The 25,454-nt window shown below is 41.2% G+C and overlaps 1 protein-coding gene across 1 annotated transcript in view; it reads left to right on the top strand.

The window, feature by feature from the left end:
• The window catches only part of pax5 (paired box 5), a 94,667-nt gene that overhangs the window by 40,472 nt on the left and 28,741 nt on the right, over positions 1-25,454 (top strand). Inside the window, exon 5 of the mRNA XM_034188678.1 lies at positions 8,250-8,434. Coding sequence (XP_034044569.1) covers positions 8,250-8,434 — 185 coding nt within the window. The remainder of the gene's footprint in view (positions 1-8,249; positions 8,435-25,454) is intronic.

The raw sequence follows: 25,454 nt of genomic DNA, 5'->3' as shown, positions 1-25,454 counted from the left end.
TCAAAATTTTTAAACTGTTGAAAAATTTGAACAAATACCGACAACAACCTCAGTTCGTCTGTATTTCATTTTGCTTTTGTTCTTGATGGTTTCTTATTGTTTGCTTAGTTTTCGTAACATTAGTATTTGGTTTGACTTTTGTCCAACTTGGTTCTACCTCCCATGTCTGACGTATTGAATAAAGGTTTACGATATCTGAGTGAATTAATAACTAAAGCTTCAATGAGCTGAACGAAACATCCTTTTATTGCTAATGAATCGTCCATGTTTGGGACGAAAAAGCAACATTTTTGTTTTATCAACTACTTTAACTATTTACACACATTGTCGAGACAAAATCTCACACCACATCTGTGGAAATGAGGACGAGGCTGGCTGCGATAGATTGTATACCTGCTTTCAGTCACGCCATCGTGAATGTTTCATTTTAATTTTTTTTAAAGCGATGAGGTTAATGTTCGCTTCGTTTTTCTTTTTAAGTTCTGTTTGAGTTCGCTTGATTTGCAGGCTCTTCAGTCATGAGAAAAGTGTAGGATCTTTCATCGACCTTTTCTCTACGATTTTTTACTTTTTATCCTTCATCCAGCTTTTGCCGTGTGCTGTGTGCTTGGGGCGTAACACCTATTCACTCAGGATTTTATTTATTTGGGAAGGCGGGGTAGATGGATTATTATCAGAGTTCCTCAGTCAATCATTTTTACAGACTTTGTGCTCCCGTGTCAGTAAAGATTCTGCACTTTTATCTTCTGTAAAACAGTCCATAGAAATGACCTGAGGTTATATTAATACCGTATGAACACACAGCAGCAGTATCCCCTGGAAAAGAAGTTTTCCACTGTTTATCTCAAGTATGTGGTACTTAAAGAGGCATTTAGAAGATAAATGTTGCACCAGCAGCAGAGATTTTACATTCACGCTTGAGTTTCAGTTACTATGTAGAATTTCTGTGTCAATCTATTCACACGTGCGGCTACAGTCTGTGAAATCATGTGATCATGTTCATGTCAGCACCTCAGCTGTGTGTTGCCTGAATGTGCATCTTTAGACCACCTACTCTTATGAACAGACTGCAAACAGAGCATCTCTGCATGCAAAAAAAAAAAACAAAAAGACATCAAGCCACACTTTAAATTCAAACAAAGACTAAAAGAAAGTCAACCAACAATTATCTCAAAATTACAGAGGAAAGGAATTTAACTGAATTCATGTTAACAGGGCTCAAAAATAAGAAAATGTATAGTGTATAAATCAAGACATACTATTTCACTTGTTATACTGTAAGATGTAATTATCATCACCTGCGAAGAGCTCATGGAGTTACGAGGTGACTAGACAGAGGTGTTTCCTGTTGCCAATACCTTTGTAAGAGAATGAAGGACCAACTCTATTGGCTCCGGATGCTTGTCATCTTACTGTATGGTTGTGAGACATCAGTGCTAGTGACCTAAGGTGACAACTATTTTGGCTATATGGCCCATTTCTCTGGGCATGATCGAGTGTGGAAGTGCCCCAGTCTTGAGGACCCCAGCAACTGCAGAAGGCCAAAGGAACGCCTACTTTTGACCTGGCTACAGCAGAGATATAGTTTAATTTCAAGAACTGGGGATGTACCAGTTGTTTGTCAGAGTGGCTGCTATGTTGGACTCAGGGAGGTTCCATGATGTGATGGATGCATAGACAGTTTCTATTTTGTTGTACTTTGTGTATCCGATCTTTGTTACTGTTAGAATGGCCAAAGCAGTGGGTCACCCTTCTGGGTCTGGTCTGCTTGAGGTTTCCTCCTCAAAAAATGCCAGAGGGAGTTTTTCCTTACCACTGCCGGCATATGTGTTTTGCTTAGGGAAGTTGGTGAGTAAAGTGTGGCAGCAGCGCATGCTAAATCTGAACTGCTTATTTACAATAAACCATTTTAGAACATCCTGGCTGTGCCCTGGTCTTTGCCTTAAGATGCTTTACCTAACACTCAGAAGCAACAACATATTTGATCCCAGGAAACTCTGGCTGTCTGCTGTTGGGGTGTAGTGAAACAGACTCTCCTCACAGCAAGGATTATTTTACATAAGGCTCGTGAACCATTTTGAATTGTTATCTACAGCAGGTGATGGAAGGGGTTAACGTTTGGTGATTCACCTTGGGTCAAGGACATAATTCAATTTAGTTGGTGAACTGGTTCACCCTCCAGTTTTTCCTTTGTTCACTTTCTCTTTCTACGTTTTCCTTTGATCTTTTCAATCAATCAATCAATCAATTTTTTTATATAGCGCCAAATCACAACAAACAGTTGCCCCAAGGCGCTTTATATTGTAAGGCAAGGCCATACAATAATTATGTAAAACCCCAACGGTCAAAACGACCCCCTGTGAGCAAGCACTTGGCTACAGTGGGAAGGAAAAACTCCCTTTTAACAGGAAGAAACCTCCAGCAGAACCAGGCTCAGGGAGGGGCAGTCTTCTGCTGGGACTGGTTGGGGCTGAGGGAGAGAACCAGGAAAAAGACATGCTGTGGAGGGGAGCAGAGATCGATCACTAATGATTAAATGCAGAGTGGTGCATACAGAGCAAAAAGAGAAAGAAACAGTGCATCATGGGAACCCCCCAGCAGTCTACGTCTATAGCAGCATAACTAAGGGATGGTTCAGGGTCACCTGATCCAGCCCTAACTATAAGCTTTAGCAAAAAGGAAAGTTTTAAGCCTAATCTTAAAAGTAGAGAGGGTGTCTGTCTCCCTGATCTGAATTGGGAGCTGGTTCCACAGGAGAGGAGCCTGAAAGCTGAAGGCTCTGCCTCCCATTCTACTCTTACAAACCCTAGGAACTACAAGTAAGCCTGCAGTCTGAGAGCGAAGCGCTCTATTGGGGTGATATGGTACTACGAGGTCCCCAAGATAAGATGGGACCTGATTATTCAAAACCTTATAAGTAAGAAGAAGAATTTTAAATTCTATTCTAGAATTAACAGGAAGCCAATGAAGAGAGGCCAATATGGGTGAGATATGCTCTCTCCTTCTAGTCCCCGTCAGTACTCTAGCTGCAGCATTTTGAATTAACTGAAGGCTTTTTAGGGAACTTTTAGGACAACCTGATAATAATGAATTACAATAGTCCAGCCTAGAGGAAATAAATGCATGAATTAGTTTTTCAGCATCACTCTGAGACAAGACCTTTCTGATTTTAAAGATATTGCGTAAATGCAAAAAAGCAGTCCTACATATTTGTTTAATATGCGCTTTGAATGACATATCCTGATCAAAAATGACTCCAAGATTTCTCACAGTATTACTAGAGGTCAGGGTAATGCCATCCAGAGTAAGGATCTGGTTAGACACCATGTTTCTAAGATTTGTGGGGCCAAGTACAATAACTTCAGTTTTATCTGAGTTTAAAAGCAGGAAATTAGAGGTCATCCATGTCTTTATGTCTGTAAGACAATCCTGCAGTTTAGCTAATTGGTGTGTGTCCTCTGGCTTCATGGATAGATAAAGCTGGGTATCATCTGCGTAACAATGAAAATTTAAGCAATACCGTCTAATAATACTGCCTAAGGGAAGCATGTATAAAGTGAATAAAATTGGTCCTAGCACAGAACCTTGTGGAACTCCATAATTAACTTTAGTCTGTGAAGAAGATTCCCCATTTACATGAACAAATTGTAATCTATTAGACAAATATGATTCAAACCACCGCAGCGCAGTGCCTTTAATACCTATGGCATGCTCTAATCTCTGTAATAAAATTTTAATTCTTTCTGTGGCAGTCTTGCCTTATGATGTCACAAAGGTGTATACACACACACACTTCTCAGTGTTCACAAAGACATATTGAGGATGGAGTCATATCCCATTGTAGGAAATTCCAGGTACCATTTGAATTACATTACATACATTCTAATCCAATTACATTTTTTTCTGCAAATCTGATGGGTTAATTGTGTGACCACATAATATCTGGTGTACGGTTATAAAATATTAGACCGTTTCAGTTCACAGTTCACAGTTCAAAATCCAAATATTTATCTCTTCAGTAACTGCGCACCAGGAAAGGATCAATTTTAAACTGTTGTTTAATTTTAGTCTTAAATACTTAAATGTAAAAAATTACATATCGTGTCACCTACACATGCTTTACCTCAATTCTAAAACCGTCTTATCCCTCCATGCCTTACCCCAACTCTAAAACCAAGTCTTAGCCCCCCATTCCTTACCCCAGCTCTAAATCCAAGTCTTAGCCCTCCATGCCTTACCCCAACTCTAAAACCAAGTCTTAGCCCCCCATTCCTTGCCCCAATTCTAAAGCCAAGTCTTAACCCCCACAATTTATCCCAACTCCAAAGCCAAGTCTTAACCCCCACACTTTACCCCAACTCTAAAACCAAATCTTACCACTGCATGCAAGATCCTAACTCTAAACTAAGTTTTAATACCCAAATGGGCCTTTGGATGAATATGATCAGCCAAAAATTCTTCAGTTTAACAAAGCATCTACCCTTGAGAAGGATGTTCACAAAGATTCACGTCAACACACATATACAGTTACAAAAAGCTTCCTTTAAGTCTTACTTTATTCAAGTAATGTTAGCAGGTTGCTATAAACCAGGCAGAGTGAACAAAGTAGAAAGAGAGAGAAGGCAGATAAGAGCAGAAAAAAGCCAGAAAGGAGAGAACAACAACAATAAGGGCTTACTGTTTTTGTTCAGCTTTGAAAAAGAGGAAAGAGAGGTGCTTCCCGTCAGAGGCCGACTCGCAGAAACAGAAGCAGCTGTGAGGGAGCAAGTATCCCTCACAGAATAGGATTTAACCTGTCACGCCAATGAGTTGCTTTACCCATCCGTTGATACAATGGGACCGGCCGGATATCAAGTTTGCCACACATACACAGACACACACATGCGCAGAGCTAAGCGGACTTTATTGATTATCATAACTGAAAGCTTTGTTCTTAGTACGCGATTACAGTTGTAATAACTGTCACCGGCCTCGGACTCTCGTCTGTCTCTGGGCCTTTGTGGATGCTCCGTTGTGGCAGGTTCGGGTCATTCTTTCAGAATCTGTGTGTGTGAGTATGTGTGTGTGTGTGTGACAGAGAAAAAGCAGAAAGCAATAAGCTGGCTGAAATGGTGCCATCAGAGCTACATGATTGATCAATTGAATTCCATCATGGGGACTGGCCACTGGGATTAAATGGGTCGCTGTGGGTTACCAGGCTAAACCATCATACTGGCTTTATCTCCTTTCTGACTGGTCTGTCACCAGAGACCTGGACCGTGCACTCACACTGCTCTCAGCATCTGTGTGTGTGTGTGTGAAAAGAAATAGAGATTATGATCAGGGAGTGTGTTTGTGAGAGTTGGAGAAAAGGGGTTTTGTGTCGAGAAAAGGTTTGGTAAGGATTTTTAGAGTTGCGCAGCACTGTGTACGAGATGTTTTTCTCTCTTTCTTGTGATCATTTGAGGTTTCCTGGCAGGCTTTCAATCGAATGGGCCACTCTTTGTGCCAGTGTGTAAGATCAGGTGCATACAGTATAGACTGATGGTCAGAGGTTAACAAAGATTTCAACAAGGGCCAAATCCTTGGGAAGTAAAACTGTCTGGGCTGGACCCAAACAGTATAACTAACATCACGAGATGATGATTTTCATGAAGATGAAATTTTCACCAATTTCTCACAAATTAGTACCCAAACCATCATTAAAAAAAAAATAAATAAAAATCAGGTATTCATATTGAGATATTTCAACATATCCCAACAAAGATTCAGATTTCTGGATCTAAATATGAATTTTAAGCTAATCATTTATATTCCTTTTAGTCTGGTCTTCCTAGGAGATTGTAAGCTCCAGCAAAGCCAACTGGTTGGTTGATGGGGATGTTAGGACCAGTTATCTCCTGAATGTAACTGCCAAGATGATATCTGGGAACGTATAATGGTGTGGCCCGTCTCATGGTGTTGCCAACAGTCAACCTGATGTTCTGTGACTGGTGATATGGCCGCTCCCCAACTTTAACAAAAGCTGTTGAGCTGGATGTTGCCTCTTTGTGAAGTCAGTTCCTGTGTAGATGGCCTCTTCTACTACCCCTAATCCTTGATCATAGTGTTAAAGACCACGTGGAACTTTTTCCCCACAAACAATGAGAAAGGTTTGATAACAGAATATGTAATATTATTTAAGCTTTAATTTACAAAGATCAGGTCAGGTTTGGGATTATGCACTGGTATCACACTTTTCCGTATCCACCACATCACAGAGCTGCCATGGGTCTTGGATGACAACCACCTAAGCAGACATTAGTTCAACCCTACGTCTCAAAAGTAAAAGTCTATCTGCTGCTGCCAAGTGAAACATAGATGTTCCCTTGTCATACATGAGCCAAGCAGGTTTTCACAACCACTTAAGATGGCAAAACCATCTTAAGTGGTTGTGAACTGGTTGTGGTCCAGCCTCAGTATACCATGGCTAATGCAAAAATGTATGGTGGCAGCTATAGCCAGGTAGAGGTCAATGAAGAATTAGACAGGGGTCAAATTTTAAAAAACAAAGTCTGCGTCCATTGGATTCTCGACCATATGACATACGTTACATCGTAACTTGATAATAAGCGTAACTGATGGTGCAAACTATTCCTTTTTAAAACCTGATTAGCTCAACCAATAATTACCTTTTTGTTTTTTTTACCAAAATTGGAGCAACTTTAACACCGAGGCATCTGCATGTTGTATCATACTCAGAGAAACACGCTTCATGGCCAAAACGTTGTAGCCGATATTCCTACACAATGCTTGTGATACTTCTCATCCAAGTCTCCCTAAGTAACCATTCATTTGACAAAGTCATCCCGTGCTACTCATAGATCCTCCAAACAGACATAGTACCAATGACATCTAGTTGCTGCCTTACAGCCAGATAGTAACTCGGGAAGCACCAGGACCCTAAAGACTTGGACCTTTGTTTGCCTGCAAAGGTACCAGTATTGCCAAACAGCTCTGACCAGTAACCTAATGACTCCATCAGCTCTTCACAAATGAGTTTCAATCTCAAAGTATCGGGACCCAAAGACATGAATGTCACTGCAAGGATGAGAACTGTCCACTACACAGTGGCTCCCAGGTCCAAACCTGATGCAGCTTGTGCAAATGGATACTTGGAAACCCTTTCTCTTAACAAGGATGACATCCTTTCACTGCCACCTTCTGTGTTGTATATTACTTAAAATTCCTTTGTGTTGGGTTCATCATTCTGAATTAGCTCAACAGGCGAAAATAGTATAATGCCCCAACTCCACCTGCTAGGAATTTGCTTTTCTTCTGAAATAAAACATGATCTTGGCTTCAGAAAGGTCATATTACAGAGCTGAATTTGATTAATAAAGTTGATTTGTGTTGTGATAAACTGTCATTTATTGTTGAGTGAAAATATAGTTACATTTTTTTTAATACCCTAAAGGATCTTTACTTCCTTTCTCTTTCTGTCTTTCAACATAACTGTTTTTCTTTTGGACTTCATTCAGGCAAAGATGTATTTTCAGGCCAAATGAAAAAATATATAGATTTGAAGCTCTTCCCCCTCTGTAGCTCTCTGTCATATTACTGCAGGACCCTCACACATACACAGACACACTGATACAGACACACAGTGACCCCACCACTAAAATAGGCTCTCGGGAGCTGGTTGGAACGATGAATTGGCTTTATAGTGGGGGATTTTCAGCCTCATCCCCCTTTTCTCTTTATCTTTTTCTCTCCTTTCCTCGTTTCTAATCATTTGTGGGCCACGACTCTTCAGAGTTCTTATAATTGTCTAGTTCAGTCGCTCAGCCTGGCAATAACTGCAGGATACGAGTGCTCACAGTCTAATACTGATACCGAAGCAATATATATTTGTGTGTCTGTGTGTACGAGCGATACGACAAGACGGACGGAGCAAGAGAGTGCGTATGAGAGATTGAGAAGGGAGCGTGCATGCTTGAGCGTGGATTGCATTTGTGTAGGATTTTCTTCACAATCTATTAAGTCGCTCAATCCTAAGTAGCCCACTGAGGTTCATTTGAGTCTCTACTTCTGCAATGATTTATTTTATCAACCACGTCTTTTCATTCTTCTCAGTCCGTCTCTCATTTCTCATGCCAGAAAATTTCCATGCTCTTTTTGTTCTTGCTCATTATTCACACTTTTTAAAAACTTCTCTGTCTATCAGTCTCATTTCGCCATTACCGAGTTTATTCCTCTAATGTTGCCTGTTCTTTCCTTTCACTGCACAGGTTTACAAGAATCACCACTGGCTAATGGACATACACATAGCGGGCGGGACTTCCTGAGGAAGCAGATGAGAGGGGAGCTGTTCTCGCCGCAGCAGATCGAGGTACTGGACCGCCTGTTTGACAGACAGCCATCCTGTCCAATCCAATCCAGCTCTGACCTCTATGTGAGCCCTGACTCTGGCAAGGTAAGGGCGTGGCACCGAGCAGGCTCTGGGCTGAGGCCGAGTTTGAGAACAGGACTACAGTCAACCATGACAGTTCCACTTAACAGGAAGTTTAATGCAGTAGAAAAGTGTTGGGACAAATTGGAGAAAGCCACAACAGCTCTGGTTGGTTTGTTTGGTTCCATCCCCTCGGGGTCACCACAGCAGATCCAGTATGGAACGGCAACTTGATTTGGCATGTTTTATGCCAACTATCCTTCCAGTCACATCTCCCAACACTGGTGGCCTTGAGCAGGGGACCTTTACTAACTGCTTATGCCACCACACTGCCATTTTCCATGTACATCTAGATCTGCTGTGGTGACCCTGACCAAAACAGGAGCAGTCGAAAGAAATTGCTTAATGAATTGGAACATCACCAGTGCTGTCATCTTCTGAGACTTCAATTTGTCCTTCTAAAGTTAAGCACCCCATTGTAATTCTTGGAGACGCCGACTATTACATAGCTACTCTCACATAGATGACACGTTTGATGCATTTAGAGGTCCATGTAGCACTTGCCACCCAACGTGCCACCATCCTCCACAAACATGTCACACAATGCCACATGGCTGCTGTCCATGTTTCAAACGCGTCATTCAACTTCACACGTTATGTGGTCTTCCATTACATGCCACTAACATGCCTTCTGTGTGATAGGAGCTAAAGGTGCAGAACAGCTTTACACTGTGGTAATTGATTCTTTGAGGTCTCCTGGCTGCAAACCATACTTTGGTGGGTTGAACCAGTTTCATGAGCACTCAACCATCCCCCTTCCCTCAAAGCATGTAGATTGTGGCGGTAATTAATCCATCTGCTGGAATACCTGTGCGTTCCTGTAAAGTCACATGGCATAGCTTGCTCTTAACTTTTGTTTCCCAGTTGGTATTGCTAGAAATGTTTGGTGTTTGCTGAAAGTAGTGTTGTAGATGACTCTGCTTCCAATTTTCTGTGAGAAAATTGCACACACTCCATCCTGTATTTTCAAATTTGGCTACCAGGTATTCATATTTATACTTCTTCCTGCCATATGCTTTGGCAAGATTTTCCTCCGATGGGACTGTCAGCTCAATAATGATGACATTGTTAGCAACTGCAGAATAGATGGTGATAGCAGGCTACTTGGCAGTCTCAGCAATTTCACTGTGTCTGTGCTCTTTACCTGTGAAGAATATTTAATCACTAGCTTGTGTCGAGATTTTTTGACTTCAACTTTTGGTGGCTGTATTGGTGAGTTCCTATATGGGTGTCCTCTGCTATATGAAATGCAATGGTGGAGACAAAGCTTGATGTTTGTGATGCTCATGTCTGTCTTCTGTTGGCTAATATGGTGCCAACTGTATGGTGGATATTGTTCTCAATGTCTAGCAGTGGCACCAATTGTATCATTGATCCTGTAACAAATAACTACAACCATATACGAACAGGTGCAGGGTATATTTAGTTTTGCAGAAGTAGCACAACCCTATGTTTGTTTAGCTCAAAGAATCAAGTTTGCCAGTGAAGAGATTTGGTCATACAGACATTGATTTGGAACAACAGATGGCCTGGGGACCTTACATAGAGGACCTTCTTCCATGATGCATTAACTTGCATTGGCCAAGTTCTATCTTAATCACTGTCCTCATAGCCATAGAGGTAGACCAGCATATTTTCTGGGACAACATCTTTAATTGGACTGGTGAGGCATTTCTGTGCTCTTTGAGGTTTGTGTATTTGATACATTTCTGTTTTTTCCTGAATCCAAGGCCTGCTCAGTCAGTGTGAGTTTAGCTGATTTAATTCAATATGAGGAGAAGTGATGCTCTTTTTGTTCAACCTCTTTTACTCCGTATCACTTTAACCAATTTGAATTTTGTCATTTCTGAAATGCTTGTTCAGGTTATATTTGGTTAATTACTGTATTTTTGGACGATGAGTCGCAATGAAGTATTAGTTGCATCTGTCCAAAAATGCAACATGAAGTGGAAAAATACATGTGCATTATGTCTTGCGGGCGGAGTCTAAATTAAATCCCAAGATGCAGGCAGCCAGGACACAGAGGAATGTGTTACCAAAACACCACTGTGTTTTAATGATCCAAGTGTATATACCAAATCACACAAACCACGTACAGGACAAGAATACAAAGAGTCCAACATTGAACACAGGGCGAGAATGAAAAGGAGTTGCGATGGAGAAGACTAAACGGCAGTTACAAAATGTGCGATTAGCAACATGGGTACTTACAAAAAACAGCTGACAAACAAGGGAGGACCCAGAGGATAACCCGATTCAAAAACAAAGAATTACACAGTGGATGCAATGTCTAACAGCTACTGAACGTGAAAGCCGGAAGCTGGCCTGATGAAGCCGGAAACAGGGTCCAGGTGGATGGCCGCGTGTCCAGCAGGCGTCCGCTGTGGCCACCAGGAAGCGACTCAGCAGGAGTCCATCGTGGAGACAGGCAATCCTGCTCCTGCTGTTTGACTGACAGGAGTCCTCAGCAGAGTCAGAAGTGTGGCCACTCCTGGAGTGACCCCCTGGAGTTCACAACATAGTCAGCATGGCCCACAGGAGTTCACCGCCATATCAGAAGAGGAGATAAATGGCTATGCTGCAACATCCATGGGGGGTGGGGGGGTGGACAACCCTGTTGCGACATTCTCAGAGACGTGGGTGGACAACCTCTTCGCGATGTCTTCAGATGCCGGGGTGAAAAACCCTATTGCGGTAATGTCTACAGGTGCAGAGGGGCCAGGCCCGTGGCAACGTCTTCGGCTGCGGGGGCGGACAGCTCCCTGGTGACATCTTCGGCTGAGGAAGTGGCCAGGTCCGCAGCGACGTCTTTCGATGTGATGGTTGAGAATCCTTCTGTGACGTAGTTGACGGCGAGGGCGGACAGCCCTTCTGCGGCATCTACCCAGATGGGAGCAGTCAGCCTTCCAGTGACACCATCAGCTGCCGGGACTGGCAATCCCTCAATGATGTCTTCAGGGGCCATGGCAGACTGCTCCTCTGAGACACCATCAGGGGTCAGGACAGGTGAACCCTTGATGACATCTCCGGAGCCGGATTGATCACATCCGCTACCTCCGGTATGCGGCCGGACCCGCTCGCCGACCTGCAAAGATTAGGGTGCCCCACGCCCACCCCGGAGCCAAGAGACTGCTCTGCTGAGGGATCAGGTGTCTCCTTCGGGACTGGCCCAGATGCAGGCACCAACGGGCGGACTGCAGCGTCTGTAGCTTTCAGTCATTGATCCCCTCCATCGGACTGAGAGCTGCGTTTCTCTTTCCTCCTCCTGGCCCCGCCCGAGCTGCAGGTGGATGTCAGGCATTGCGGTGACTACAGAGGATTGGCCGGTGCCATCAGTGGTGGTGGTACGGGGACCACTGGCAACTGGAGAGGCATGTGGGATGCCGGCTGCAGAGACGGAGCAGAGGTCCCTGTGTCCGGTCCAGAGGTAGGTGAGCTGGGAGGTGGTTCCAACGGCAGAGGAATGGCTGAAGGGAGGCTACGGATCATGTGGGTGAGTAGCGATATAAGCAGCTGTCTCGTGACTGGGTTGGATGCGACGGTAGGTGACTGGCGTTTGCTTAATAGTTTTTGGATGGTGGAGGTGAGGGTGTGCAAAGCTGTTTGTTTGGTGGTGTGTAACTGCATGGTGAACAAAATGTTCTGGGTGGAAGTGATAAGTAGCTGGAGGAAAGCAATGTCTGACCGTGTGGGTGTGTCTGCCACCTCCGGTCTGCCCATTGACAGAATTTGGATGTGTGTGAACAGAGTGAAAGGCTGGATTGTGGGAGTGTCCCTTTCAGGGACACACTCATTCTCCTGAGGAGTGTGCTTAGCGAGCTGTTCTGGGTTCCCTCAAGGTCAAGTTCTCGTGACTGTAAATGCTCCTCAGGATGATTCACTCAGTCGGGGAGCCTATCCTGCTCCAACAGGTCTTCCAACAAATAGTAACTATAGTATAGTAACTATAGCAATAGTCTTCCATAAGTAACTGAACAGTGACAATTTTGCAAGTCTACAATGGAGATGAAATTAAACAATCAAGATGTACATACGAAAAAAAAAACCCACCATGAAGGTATATAATCTGTGATGCAACTGACAAAAGTTGTACTATGCAGATACACTCACTCGTCTTTTTGCATAATCACAGTTTTTAAGAATGACCAGTTCCTAAAGATTTACCACAGTTCCATACTTTTTATTTCTTAATGACTAATGTAAATTCATAGGTTTGTGATAGGATTTATAACAGAAATTAATTCTGTACTGAGGTGAATCTTCCATTGTAATGGAAACTGAATAGTTAAAATATTAGCATGAGGATACAATAAAGATCAGACTGATCATGTGCTTTTTCCTAGTACCCAAAGATTAGAAGCTTCATTAGGAATATGGATTATCACCAACAGTTGTGCAGGAGAGCTTTGTAGAATGTCGACTATATTTATAGCCTAACGTTAATGTTGAAGAAACTCTCGTCTCTGCTTCTAAATGCTTTCTACTGCCTGCCATGCTGCCATGTGCCAGTCAATCTTGCGAAAATGCTACGATTGTTTGAAAATGTGTGCGTCATCTCGCGTTTTCTCTACTCGCATGACACGATGATGTCTGCAGTCTGATCGACACTCCTCATTGGCCTATTGATATTCCAATAATCTCGACACACTGCAGGGGTTAATGACCATATCGACCCGGCTCTTGTTATTACCTTACTTCCTGCAGCTTGGGAACCAAGGTGACGGATTCATTTTGGGAAAGTGGTGCATATGTGTGCGTTTGCAAGTGCGTGAGAAAAAAGAAAAACAGTGTTTAGATACTGCATCTAAATTGACCTTCTGCCCTTTACTAGCAAGTGCTAAATGTAAATCTGAGTGAAATGGACAGGTGTAAGTAATATGCTGAATAACAAAACCACAACCGGACAGCATTTGCATTCTCTCTGGCTTTATTCTGATGTTTTCTAATTTGCAGCCGTCCATTCAGTATTCAGGAAATAACTTTGCCAGCGTTTCAAAGTGACACATTTGTTTCTAAAATCCTTAAAAATACCCTCGCCTCATGTTTATTTATTCAGTCAAATTCAAGGACAAACGTACACAGGCAGAGTAGTCGTAGTCGTAGTAGTTCAGGCACATGGAAGTACAAACAGACCACAGCCTTAGACCTGCAGGGCACAGTTTGGCTTTTTACCCCATTCTCTTCCCGATGACCGACATGGGAAGTGGAGTAGCACAGGGCGAGAGGTCGACCCAGATTGGCTGTAGTAGCACTATAGACTCCAGCTCAAGACTATAATACCCATGATTCATAGGTCAGTGTCCTCTCTGAGCCAAGGCAAGCCACTGGGGTCGAGGATGGGGATCGTGGCATTAACCTCCGGATCACCTTGGGGTCAAACCAGCAGAGTTGCTGTATTGTAATTCCAAAGAGGTGCGCACACACACACACACACACACACACACACACACACACACACACACACACACACACACACACACACACACACACACACACACACACACACACACACACACACACACACACACAGAGATCACCAGTTCTCCCTCTCTCATTCCATCTGGCCAACCAGCCCTCCTTCTCCCAGAGAGAATGATTTTGGATGTGACCTGAGGTGTGCAGAGTCTAGAGTTGGCCCTGCCTCAGATACTGTTACACAGCATATGCGTAATTTAAAGGGGTCATACTAGGAATAAAATTTGTTAAGCTACTTGTAAAGTTATACACAGTTGAGGTTTCATACTAAACATCCCCAAAGTTTCACAATTGTTTGGCCTTGTGTAAACTCTCCTGGTATAAGCAGCATGTTGACATGAATCATCTCATTTTAAACTTCTGTGACATATGTAACACACATCCATATATAGACTCCTGCTTTGTGTGAGACACACCAGGTAAGCCAGTTTGTGGTCTGTGTAACACACCCAGACATTGTGGGAGGAAAACTGTCATGCCCACTGCATAAACAGAGAGGAGGCGTGACAGAAGCTCCTTTCCTTTAAAAGCAGTAGCAGACCTGAGATTTGAAAAAGTCACTCCTGAAAATCCTCTGGTAGTGGCGACCCTGAATGAAAAACAAGGGAGCAGCTGAAGGGACTTCCTATTTAAACTTTACATTGAATGCGGTTCATATGCATGCTAAACCTGTGGGGGCGCGGTCCACAGTTTATTTCTTAACAGACTTCAGTATCTGTTTTTAAAATTCCTGATAATCCATATTAGCTTGCTTCCAAGTTGTATAGCTTCTTTTTGAGAAATGCAGTGAGAGAGTAACTTGGAAAGGGATAAGCTCTTTGTGGCTTAATAAATAGTGATTTATATCATTGCACAGTGGTGTTTATGTGTTCTTGTCAAACTTAGAATTATTTTTCAGTTTCTTGCATTGAAAAAAAAAGCCCTGCCAGTGAGACTGTGCCTATAAAAAGAACAGACCCCTTCTATTGTTTCATGGCAAATCAAACTAAATTCATGCTTCTTCATACAAAATGTTTTCAAAATTATGCAGTAAAAACAAATCTGTAACATGATATAGGAGCACAAACAATGTCATCCCTAAATACATAGCAGAACTGTTGCATCTAGTTCACGTACACAATAATTGATGTGAGCAAAATGCTTTTCTGCAATAAACAGCTCCAGCCAGAGGAGAAAATAAAATACAGGCGAGTGCGGACAGAGGAAAACATGAACACACTAAAGAAGGATTTACAGGAGCAAAACTGGGAAAAGGTATACAGTGAAAGTGATGTTGATAGTGCATATGAAACTTTTTTACAAATATTTACATCATTATATGATAAAAATTGTCCAATTAAACAAGACTACAGAAAACAAAAAATCCAAGCTTGACCATGGATGACGAAAGGGTTACGAAATGCGTGTAATAAGAAAAATACACTGTATAGAGAATTCATAAAACTAAAGACTAAAGAGGCAGAAAATAGATATAAGAAATACAAAAATAGATTAACTAATATTATACGGGTATTTAGGAAGGAATATTATAGTAACATATTATATAATAACAAAAACAATATTAAAGGAATATGGGATATATTAAATAGCATTATCAAAAATGGTAATAAAAAACAGAGTTACCCTCAGTATTTCATTGATAATAATGTCAAGAAGGAAAATAAGGATGAGGTAGTCAACGGTTTTAATAATTTTTTTGTAAATATTGGACCAAGCTTGGCAGAAAAAATTCCCAATTCCCAACCTGAGGATTGGGATAATAATCTCATAGAAAGAAATCCCTGTTCAATGTTCCTCACAGCAGTGGATGGAAAAGAAATTATAGACATTGTGAATAATTGTAAATATAAAACATCTACCGATTTAAATGAAATTGATATGGTGGTGGTAAAACAGGTCATTGAATGGATTGTAGAACCATTAACATACATCTGTAACTTATCATTTCAAACCGGTAAATTTCCCAATCAAATGACAATAGCTAAGGTTGTGCCGCTGTATAAGACTGGGGATAGACACCACTTCACAAATTATAGACCTGTTTCTTTGCTTCCACAATTCTCCAAATTATTAGAAAAGTTATTCAATAATAGATTAGACAAATTCATAAATAAACATAAATTACTTACTGATAGTCAATATGGATTCAGAGCACATAGTTCAACATCACTTGCATTAATAGAATCAGTTGAGGAGATTACAAATGCCATAGACAACAAATTACATTCAGTTGGAATATTTATAGACCTTAAAAAGGCTTTTGATACAATCAATCATGACATATTAATCAATAAACCTGAACAGCATGGGATTAGGGGGTTGGTGTTGCGCTGGGTGAGAAGCTACTTAAGTAACAGAAAACAGTTTGTGAAGTTGGGGGAATATACATCATCATGCTTGGACAATGCTTGTGGCGTCCCACAGGGGTCAGTATTGGGTCCAAAACTGTTTATAATTTATGTAAATGATATTGTCAATGTTTCCAAAATATTAAAATTAGTATTATTTGCAGATGACACAAGCATTTTTTGTTCAGGGGGGGATTTGCAGGAGTTACTGAGGAGGATCAGTATAGAAATGGGAAAATTGAAAATATGGTTTGACAGAAACAAATTATCATTAAACTTAAGTAAAACAAAATACATGTTATTTGGCTATTGTAATACAGACATACAGGTTCAGTTACAAGTCGAGGGGGTAGATATTGAAAGGGTACATGAAAATAAGTTTCTGGGGGTGATAACAGATGATAAGATAAACTGGAAGACTCATATAAAACATATACAAAGTAAACTGTCAACAAGCATTTCAGTTCTAAACAAAGCGAAACATATTCTGGACCACAACTCACTCCGCATTCTTTACTGCTCACTGGTTTTACCATATTTACAGTACTGTGCAGAGGTATGGGGTAATACTTAGAAAGGTACAACACAATCACTATCAGTAATGCAGAAAAGAGCTATAAGAATTATTCATAATACTGGCTATAGAGATCATACAAATCCACTATTTTTACAATCCAAATTCTTAAAATTCACAGACTTGGTTCATTTTCAAACAGTACAAATCATGTATAAAGCAATAAACAATTTACTTCCAGCAAATATTAAAAATATGTTTTTTAACAGATCAGGGGATTGCAGTCTGAGGGGGAAATTTAATTTAAAGCATCAGTGGGCACGAACAACATTAAAAGGTTTCTGTATTTCTGTCTGTGGGGTGAGGATGTGGAACAGATTGGGAGTGGGGCTCAAGCAATGTCCAAGCATGAACCAGTTCAAACAGCGGTACAAAAATATGTTTTTTTCTAGGTATAGGGATGAGGAAGGTTAATGAGGGTTAGGGTGTTTTTGTTTTTTGCTTTGGCTTGTAAATATGTAGTATTTTGTATGTAAGTAGGTATGTGTAGGTGTATATTTATGTTTGTGTATATGTGTATATATATGTATGTGTGTATATATGTGTATATATATATATATATATATATATATATATATATATATATATATATATATATATATATATATATATATATACATACTCAACAAAAATATAAACGCAACACTTTTGGTTTTGCTCCCATTTTGTATGAGAAGAACTCACAAGATCTAAAACTTTTCCCACATACACAATATCACCATTTCCCTCAAATATTGTTCACAAACCAGTCTAAATCTGTGATAGTGAGCACTTCTCCTTTGCTGAGATAATCCATCCCACCTCACAGGTGTGCCATACCAAGATGCTGATTAGACACCATGATTAGTGCACAGGTGTGCCTTAGACTGCCCACAATAAAAGGCCACTCTGAAAGGTGCAGTTTTGTTTTATTGGGAGGGGATACCAGTCAGTATCTGGTGTGACCACCATTTGCCTCATGCAGTGCAACACATCTCCTTCACATCATCCGTGAAGAGAACACCTCTCCAACGTGCCAAACGGCAGCAAATGTGAGCATTTGCCCACTCAAATCGGTTACGACGACGAACTGGAGTCAGGTCGAGACCCCGATGAGGACGACAAGCATGCAGATGAGCTTCCCTGAGACAGTTTCTGACAGTTTGTGCAGAAATTCTTTGGTTATGCAAACCGATTGTTCCAGCAGCTGTCCGAGTGGCTGGTCTCAGATGATCTTGGAGGTGAACATGCTGGATGTGGAGGTCCTGGGCTGGTGTGGTTACACGTAGTCTGCGGTTGTGAGGCTGGTTGGATGTACTGCCAAATTTTCTGAAACGCCTTTGGAGACGGCTTGTGGTAGAGAAATCAACATTCAATACACGAGCAACAGCTCTGGTTGACATTCCTGCTGTCAGCATGCCAATTGCATGCTCCCTCAAATCTTGCGACATCTGTGGCATTGTGCTGTGTGATAAAACTGCACCTTTCAGAGTGGCCTTTTATTGTGGGCAGTCTAAGGCACACCTGTGCACTAATCATGGTGTCTAATCAGCATCTTGGTATGGCACACCTGTGAGGTGGGATGGATTATCTCAGCAAAGGAGAAGTGCTCACTATCACAGATTTAGACTGGTTTGTGAACAATATTTGAGGGAAATGGTGATATTGTGTATGTGGAAAAAGTTTTAGATCTTTGTGTTCATCTCATACAAAATGGGAGCAAAACCAAAAGTGTTGCGTTTATATTTTTGTTGTATATTGATATCAGTTTAAGTGTGTAGGAATCTATGTGTATATGTGGCAAAGGGTATTACTGGTTGTGGGGAAGAAGGGGTAGGGATAAATAAGCTGATGCTTCACCCTACCCCTTTTCGGACATGTTGGGTACACAGTAGGAACTTTTTTGTTGTTGTCTTTACTGATCTATCTTGTAATTGTTGTTGTATCAAATGTTCGAAATAAACAGTTTTCATTCATTCATTTATCAAAAAGAACTTTGTGTTACCTGCACAAACTGACTACAACGCATGCAAATTTTCCAGACATTAATAGGTTTCTGTGTTTTGGCAAACTGCTATTTGTGCTGAACACTTATGTCGACATACATGTCTGACTAATGATGGGCCATTTTAAAACCCATACTAACTGCAATTACTGTAATAGCATGGGTGTCAATTTTTTTCCCCAAATTTGGAAATCTGGTCATTTTTGGAAAACTTTCATCATTGACTAGAATGTTGACTCCAAACTCTGGACATATGACAAAATATTTATAGAAATTGATTTATTTTAACAATGCATTTTCATACTCATCACAGTGTTTATACGTTTAAAAAAGTTGATATATGAAAGACTACACATGGCAAAGAAGTGATATTTATACTTCTTTACAAACGAAAGAATGATCCCTATTAAATCCACATAATGAGCAATACATACATTTAGGGTTTTTTTGAAAGTGATTTTAAATATATTTATTCTTTGACTTTGTACTGTGTAAAATATATATAGTGAGCGAATGAGTGAGAGATAAAATAATGAGTCTATCTCTTCAGGTTTAACACAATAGTTATCTAAAAAACAATAAATAACAAAATAAAACTGTTCCATAAAACCAAATCACTCTGTCTCATCTCGGGTCCCTTCCATCATCTAATCTCCTAAACATGCCATTGTTTTATCTCATCTCTCTCTTGGACTTGTTCCTGCGCTCCCTGCAGTCTATTAAACCCTGGTATTAATTTGTGCGTGCGTGCCCCTGTGTGTGTCTCTGCATGTGTGCCTGTCAGAGAGAGTTCATTTGAATTTCCCTTCAATCACTTCCCATTACCCGGGTGATAAATCAGGAGGTGTGGGTGCACCTCCCACAAACCACCCATTCATCCAGTCTGCCCCAGGTCCACATGCCCACCCTGGTACCAGCCTGGCTGCAGTGGGAGAGGTGGGGATCCAACAAAGGTGATCACAAAACTCAAGATCTGTGTTTTAGTCAAATAGGATCATTTTTTGGAACAGAAAAAATGGTAGACAAATATAACTTTGTTTTCCATTTATTTAAAAATAATTTTTACCAGTGGTTCTGAATGAAAACAAGAGACAAGACAACTGTGTGTGTGTGTGTGTGTGTGTGTGTGTGTGTGTGTGTGTGTGTCCCTCTCCTGTCCAAACAACAGCTCAGAATTGAGCCAAACATGGCACATATATACTTTGAATTACAGTGAGTGATATAGGCTATTGAGCACTTTAGTAGTAGTAGCAGTAGTTGTACTAGCAGCAGCAGCAACAGCAGCAGTAGTTAAGGGCTGAGACGCTTTTGTGCTGTAGAATTGAGCCAAACTTGGTACACCTATACTTTGACATATAGGGAGTGATGTAGGCTGTTGGGCACTTTAGTAGGAGTAGTAACAGTAGTACTAGAGGTGGTGGTAATAGTTATTGTTAAGGGGAGAGACGCTTTTGTACTGTATATCGGCAAGTGTGCTAAAAGGTTGGTGTCATACTTTTCTATTTTCTTCTTTTTCCTTTGAACTTTTTAACCTCTTCATTTTTGCAAGTAACAGTAGTAGCAGCATAGTAGTAGTTAAAAGGAGAGATGCTTTTGTGCTGCATCATCATTGACAAATATACTGAAAGGCTGGTGTCATACTTTTCTATTCTCTTCTATATCTTTGAACCTTTTAATCTCTTCATTATTGCAAGTAACAGTAGCATAGTAGTAGTAAGTACTAGTAGTTGCAGCTGTCTCTTCTTGAGGCAGTTTTAGTTGCATCTTAACAGTTCTCTGGAATCTGGGATAGGTGGGAGGTAATAGCTGTGTTGGTGAAGATGAAATTTCCATTTCAGTCTCTGAATTAAACCCTCCCTGGGGCAGATAATCATCAAATTTTGAGATAAACTCGCACACCTTTGCTAGGTACTGAATGCAGAGTAACAACTTGCAGCATCACTTTGCATTCGATTGCCCCATGGAGCTCCATACTGGTCGCCACGACTCCTTTTAAGCAGGCACACCACTTGGCAAAAGTAGGGGAAAGTCTTTTTTCCTGGACATCAGTGGACTCCCAGCCACTCCACCCGCACTCGTGTTTGACTCGGGATGGGATGAGGAAGGTGCTGTGCAGACTCCATCCTCAAGTCCTGATATTCCACAACTATTATTGCTGTGATTGGACACGTGTGTGTTGATCCTGCACCATGCTGCCTCAAGCGGAGCTCACAGCAGCAGATACTGTCTGCTTTTGTGAATGCACGATGTCTTTGATTTCACCGCAACTTTGCATTGAGATTTACACCATTATTACCTTAAAAACAAGTCACTGTGACAATAAATCCATTTCACATCATTATTTAAACTTTACAGTGAATAGGGGGTGGTGGACAAGTGGTTAGTGTGCTTAGTTTCAATGTGGAAGGTTCCAGGTTCAAACCCCACCCCTGCCACATTTCTGTGGCGTTGTGTCAGAAAGGGCATCCGGCGTAAAACTATATCAACATGCAGATCCACCTTGAGTGAAAAACAAGGGAGCAGCCGAAGGGATTTACTATTTAACCTTTACATTGAATGCGTGCTTCATATGCATGCTAAACCTGTGGGGGTGCAGTCCACAGTTAAACCATGGCCCATTACACCACGCTGAAAAACTAGATGCAACCTTTAGCCTTTTTGTAACTTGCATTAGCACTTAGTTTTATCCCTTTCACTTCTGCATGTATCATCAAACATATGATAAAAAAATATTCAGGCTTCTGTCATATTATTAAATCTAATCTCTGTCCATCAATAAATGACTACTAAACTGAAAACAGCTGCGTTTTTCATAAAAAATAAAAATTAGGAATTTTTATAGTCTCATCCTACAGTTAAAGTCTAACTGATGTGTCAGAAAATGAATATCCATCCCCATTCCTGCCACGCTCAGTTTGAGCGCAGATAAATTCCTTCCCCACAATCCCTGACTCGGTTTGTGGCCCTCTGAGGGAATTCTGCTTGTTTATAGCTGAGCCTTTTCCCATCAGGACTTCACAAGACAATGCGTGGAGAGAGAGAGATTGAGAGTGAAGGATGAGGATATCTGGAGCTATTTGTGGGAATGGAGAAAAAGTGAAATACTATTATGCAAATCGTTCAAGGTGTGCGTGCATTTGTATGTGCGCATGATTGAAGTGACCAAACCATTACATTCCCATATTTGAGCCACTATACCAACCTACTATAAGTAGGGAATGAGGGAATGAGTAAGAGAAGAAGAATACAGTAGGAGCATTAATAACAATGAGGAAAAGTCACACGCACTGTACAGTAAAAACAGATATGTTGTGTTTTTACATTATCATCCTATTAGCCTGAGCACTTTTTTTTTTGCTGCTCCTAAAATACTGCAACAGGCACTGAAAATTACAACAGAAACTGCAAAGAATACAATAATTAGCAAAAAAACTAGGTTATCCTTATTTATTTTAAATACAAGAAGAAATCCTGAAACAGAACTTTGAGATGAAAATACTAATCCGCAGGGTGTAATTTTATCTTGAAGAATAGCTAATAATGTACAACAGCTTACTGTAAATTCCACAGATGTGTTCTAAGGAATCAACAGAATGCAGGTTATTCCACAGAAAAGGAGCATGATGAGACAAATTCCTGTGGCCTGCTGACTTCTTTTTCACTTCTGAGATTCAAAGTAGGCCTGCATTTTATTAGATTTTAGATCATCTTTAGCCACACAGTCCAAAAATGTGTGTGCAAAGTAAACTATGTTCTTGTGTGTTGCGATTGTGAAGTTGTGAAACTCAGACAATGGGAAAATCTTCAAACTTAGCAAAGATATACAGGAGCTAACAAATAATTAGGCCAGCAGAGGATGTTATCAAAAGCTGGACATAAATGGAAACAAGGTCAAGGCTGGATATCAAGAGAATAAGAAAGTCCTACACAGGCTCCGAGGCCCACAGTGGTCTTGGCGTGTATCCACAACTCCCTCTGGATGGGACGCCAGTCCATCACAGGTTACTTCCCTAGCCAAGTCTGGTACACAGTTACGCCTCGGTGGACTCAGTGCTGCATTTGATACAGTGGATCATCATATTCTACTTGATAGGCTGGAAAATCATTTTGGGATTACTGGGAGTGCCCTTGCATGGCTGACGTCATATTTGACCAGTCGTTCTCACTGTGTTTTGTACAGTAACACTACCTCTAACCTTAATGACATGAAATTTGGGGTTCCACAGGGGTCTGTCTGAGGTCCCCTGCTTTTCTCCCTTTATATAGCACCCCTTGGGCACATATTGCGGTGTTTTGGGATTACCTTTCACTGCTATGCAGAAGATACTCAGTTATACATGCCGATAACTGCTGGTAACCTCGTTCGCATAAAATCCTTAGAAGATTGCCTTGCAGCAGTGAGAAGTTGGATGTCTAGAAACTTCCTACTTTTATACTCTGATAAGACTGAAATGATGGTTCTTGGTCCAGTGAGACATCGGCATCAATTTGACCAGTTAACGCTCAGCCTCGGCTCATGTGTCATACATCACACTGACAAAGTGAGGAACCTTGGGGTAATTTTTGATCCTTCGTTGTCCTTTGGCCTCCACATTAGAAATATTACTAGGACTGCTTTCTTCCACCTGCGAAATACAGCAAAGATTCGTCCCATCCTGTCTATGGCTGATGCTGACACCCTGATCCATGCATTTATCTCTTCTAGATTGGACTACTGCAGTGTTCTATTTTCTGGTTTACCGCAGTCTAGCATTAGGGGTCTCCAATTGGTTCAAAATGCTGCAGCCAGAATTTTGACATGAAGCAGAAAGTTCGACCACATTACACCCATTTTGGCATCCCTTCACTGGCTTCCTGTCCCAGTGAGATCAGATTTTAAGGTTCTGCTACTAACCTATAAAATTATTCATGGACTGGCACCTCCCTACCTAGCTGACCTAATTAAACCTTACGTACCGGCCCGGGCTTTACATTCTCAGGGTGCAGGACTACTTTATGTCCCTAAGGTGAATAAGAAGTCTGTGGGTCACAGAGCTTTCTCTTATCGTGCCCCTGTTCTGTGGAATGATCTCCCTGCGTCAATAAAACAGATTCTGTGGAGACTTTCAAGTCCAGACTTAAGACGCACTTATTTTCCCTTTCATATGGCTAGCATACTGGTACAGTTTTGTTTTACGCTTTTTACTCTTTTAATTCATGTATTAGTAATTGGAGCGGGCCGCGGCCTCAACTTTACCTAAATTCTGGGTCTTTTAGTGAAGTTTAGGGCTAGTGGCCAGTGATCACCTTAGTATTTTTTCTGTTTTTCTTGTTGTTTAATGCTGGAAAATTATACAGTATTTTTTTTGTCTTTCTGATGCCTGATTCTGTTTTTTTCTCTCTCTGTTTAAGGTGCAGCTCCATCCAGAGATGGGAGTTGTATTCGTGTTGGCGATCCTCCTGTCCTGTGCACCATTAGCAATTCTTGTATATTTGTCCATGAATTGTTCTGTGAATTGTTCTGTAATTTATGTTTGTAGCATGGCCCAAGCAGAGGGTCACCCCTTTGAGTCTGGTCTGCTTGAGGTTTCTTCCTCAGAGGGAGTTTTTCCTTACCACTGTTGCTCTGGGGGTTGGTAAGGTTAGACCTTACCTGTGTGAAGCGCTTTGTGGCAACTCTGTTGTGATTTGGCACTATATAAATGAAAATAAATTGGAAATAAATTGGAAAATTGAACTGGTATAAAACACCTCAAGTGTCTTGTCCAGTGACAAAGACAGGCAGCGTGACCGGGAATCAAACCCAGGTCCACGTATTGGTAGTCCCACTTAGCAGAAGACATACTGATCTATCAGGGGACGAGTATTTGATTAAGAATCTAAATGCTGTGACTGAAGAGGAAATTACAGGCATGTGTTCGCAAATACCCGACTCAGGTGTTCATTTGTCTATGGAGTTCTCCTCATTCTATGGAGAAGTCCAGTGAGAGTGGGTGTCTAATGTTGTGACAAGTACAGTAGCATAAGCCATGACTGTCAATCAGAAGAAAACCTGAACCTGAAGTGTTTCCCAATAAAAACAGTGGAGCACATACCTGCACCACGGTCAAACAGTCTGGGAGAAGTAGAATTTAGGAAAACAAGAAAAGAAAACTTCTTTGCTGGCCAGGCCCAACCTTTCCACCAAGTTTCATGACAATTGGTCCATCTTTTTGGATAAGACTTTTCAATAAACAGACACAGTGGGAAAAAAAATAACCTTGTTGGTGGCGGTAATAAAACACGGCCTCTATTTTATAATACTGCACAACCATAGCTAATTTACTGTCAGTAACAGTCTACAAACCAGCCACTTTGGTTATATCAAAACAAACGTTTCAGTTTCCTAAGATAAAGTAAGATTGTTTAGTTTCCTTTTCTGTCCCTTCCATTAATTTTTTTTCCAGTGTCTCTTCCCCTCACCTCAATCACATCTATTTTATCAGATCTCCCCCTGCCATCTTCCCTTGTAACCCACGATCCTACCCCATCCTACCCCCCCCCCCCCCCCACACACACACACACACACCAAACCTAACTCCCTCTTCCAGCGGGCAGCTGCGTCCCTCCTCTTTGATGAGGGCT

The sequence above is a fragment of the Thalassophryne amazonica genome, chromosome 15 (genome assembly GCF_902500255.1).
Source record: "Thalassophryne amazonica chromosome 15, fThaAma1.1, whole genome shotgun sequence".
Lineage (NCBI taxonomy): Eukaryota > Metazoa > Chordata > Actinopteri > Batrachoidiformes > Batrachoididae > Thalassophryne > Thalassophryne amazonica.
Note: the sequence above shows the minus strand (reverse complement) of the source record. Positions and strands in the feature narration are given on the sequence as shown.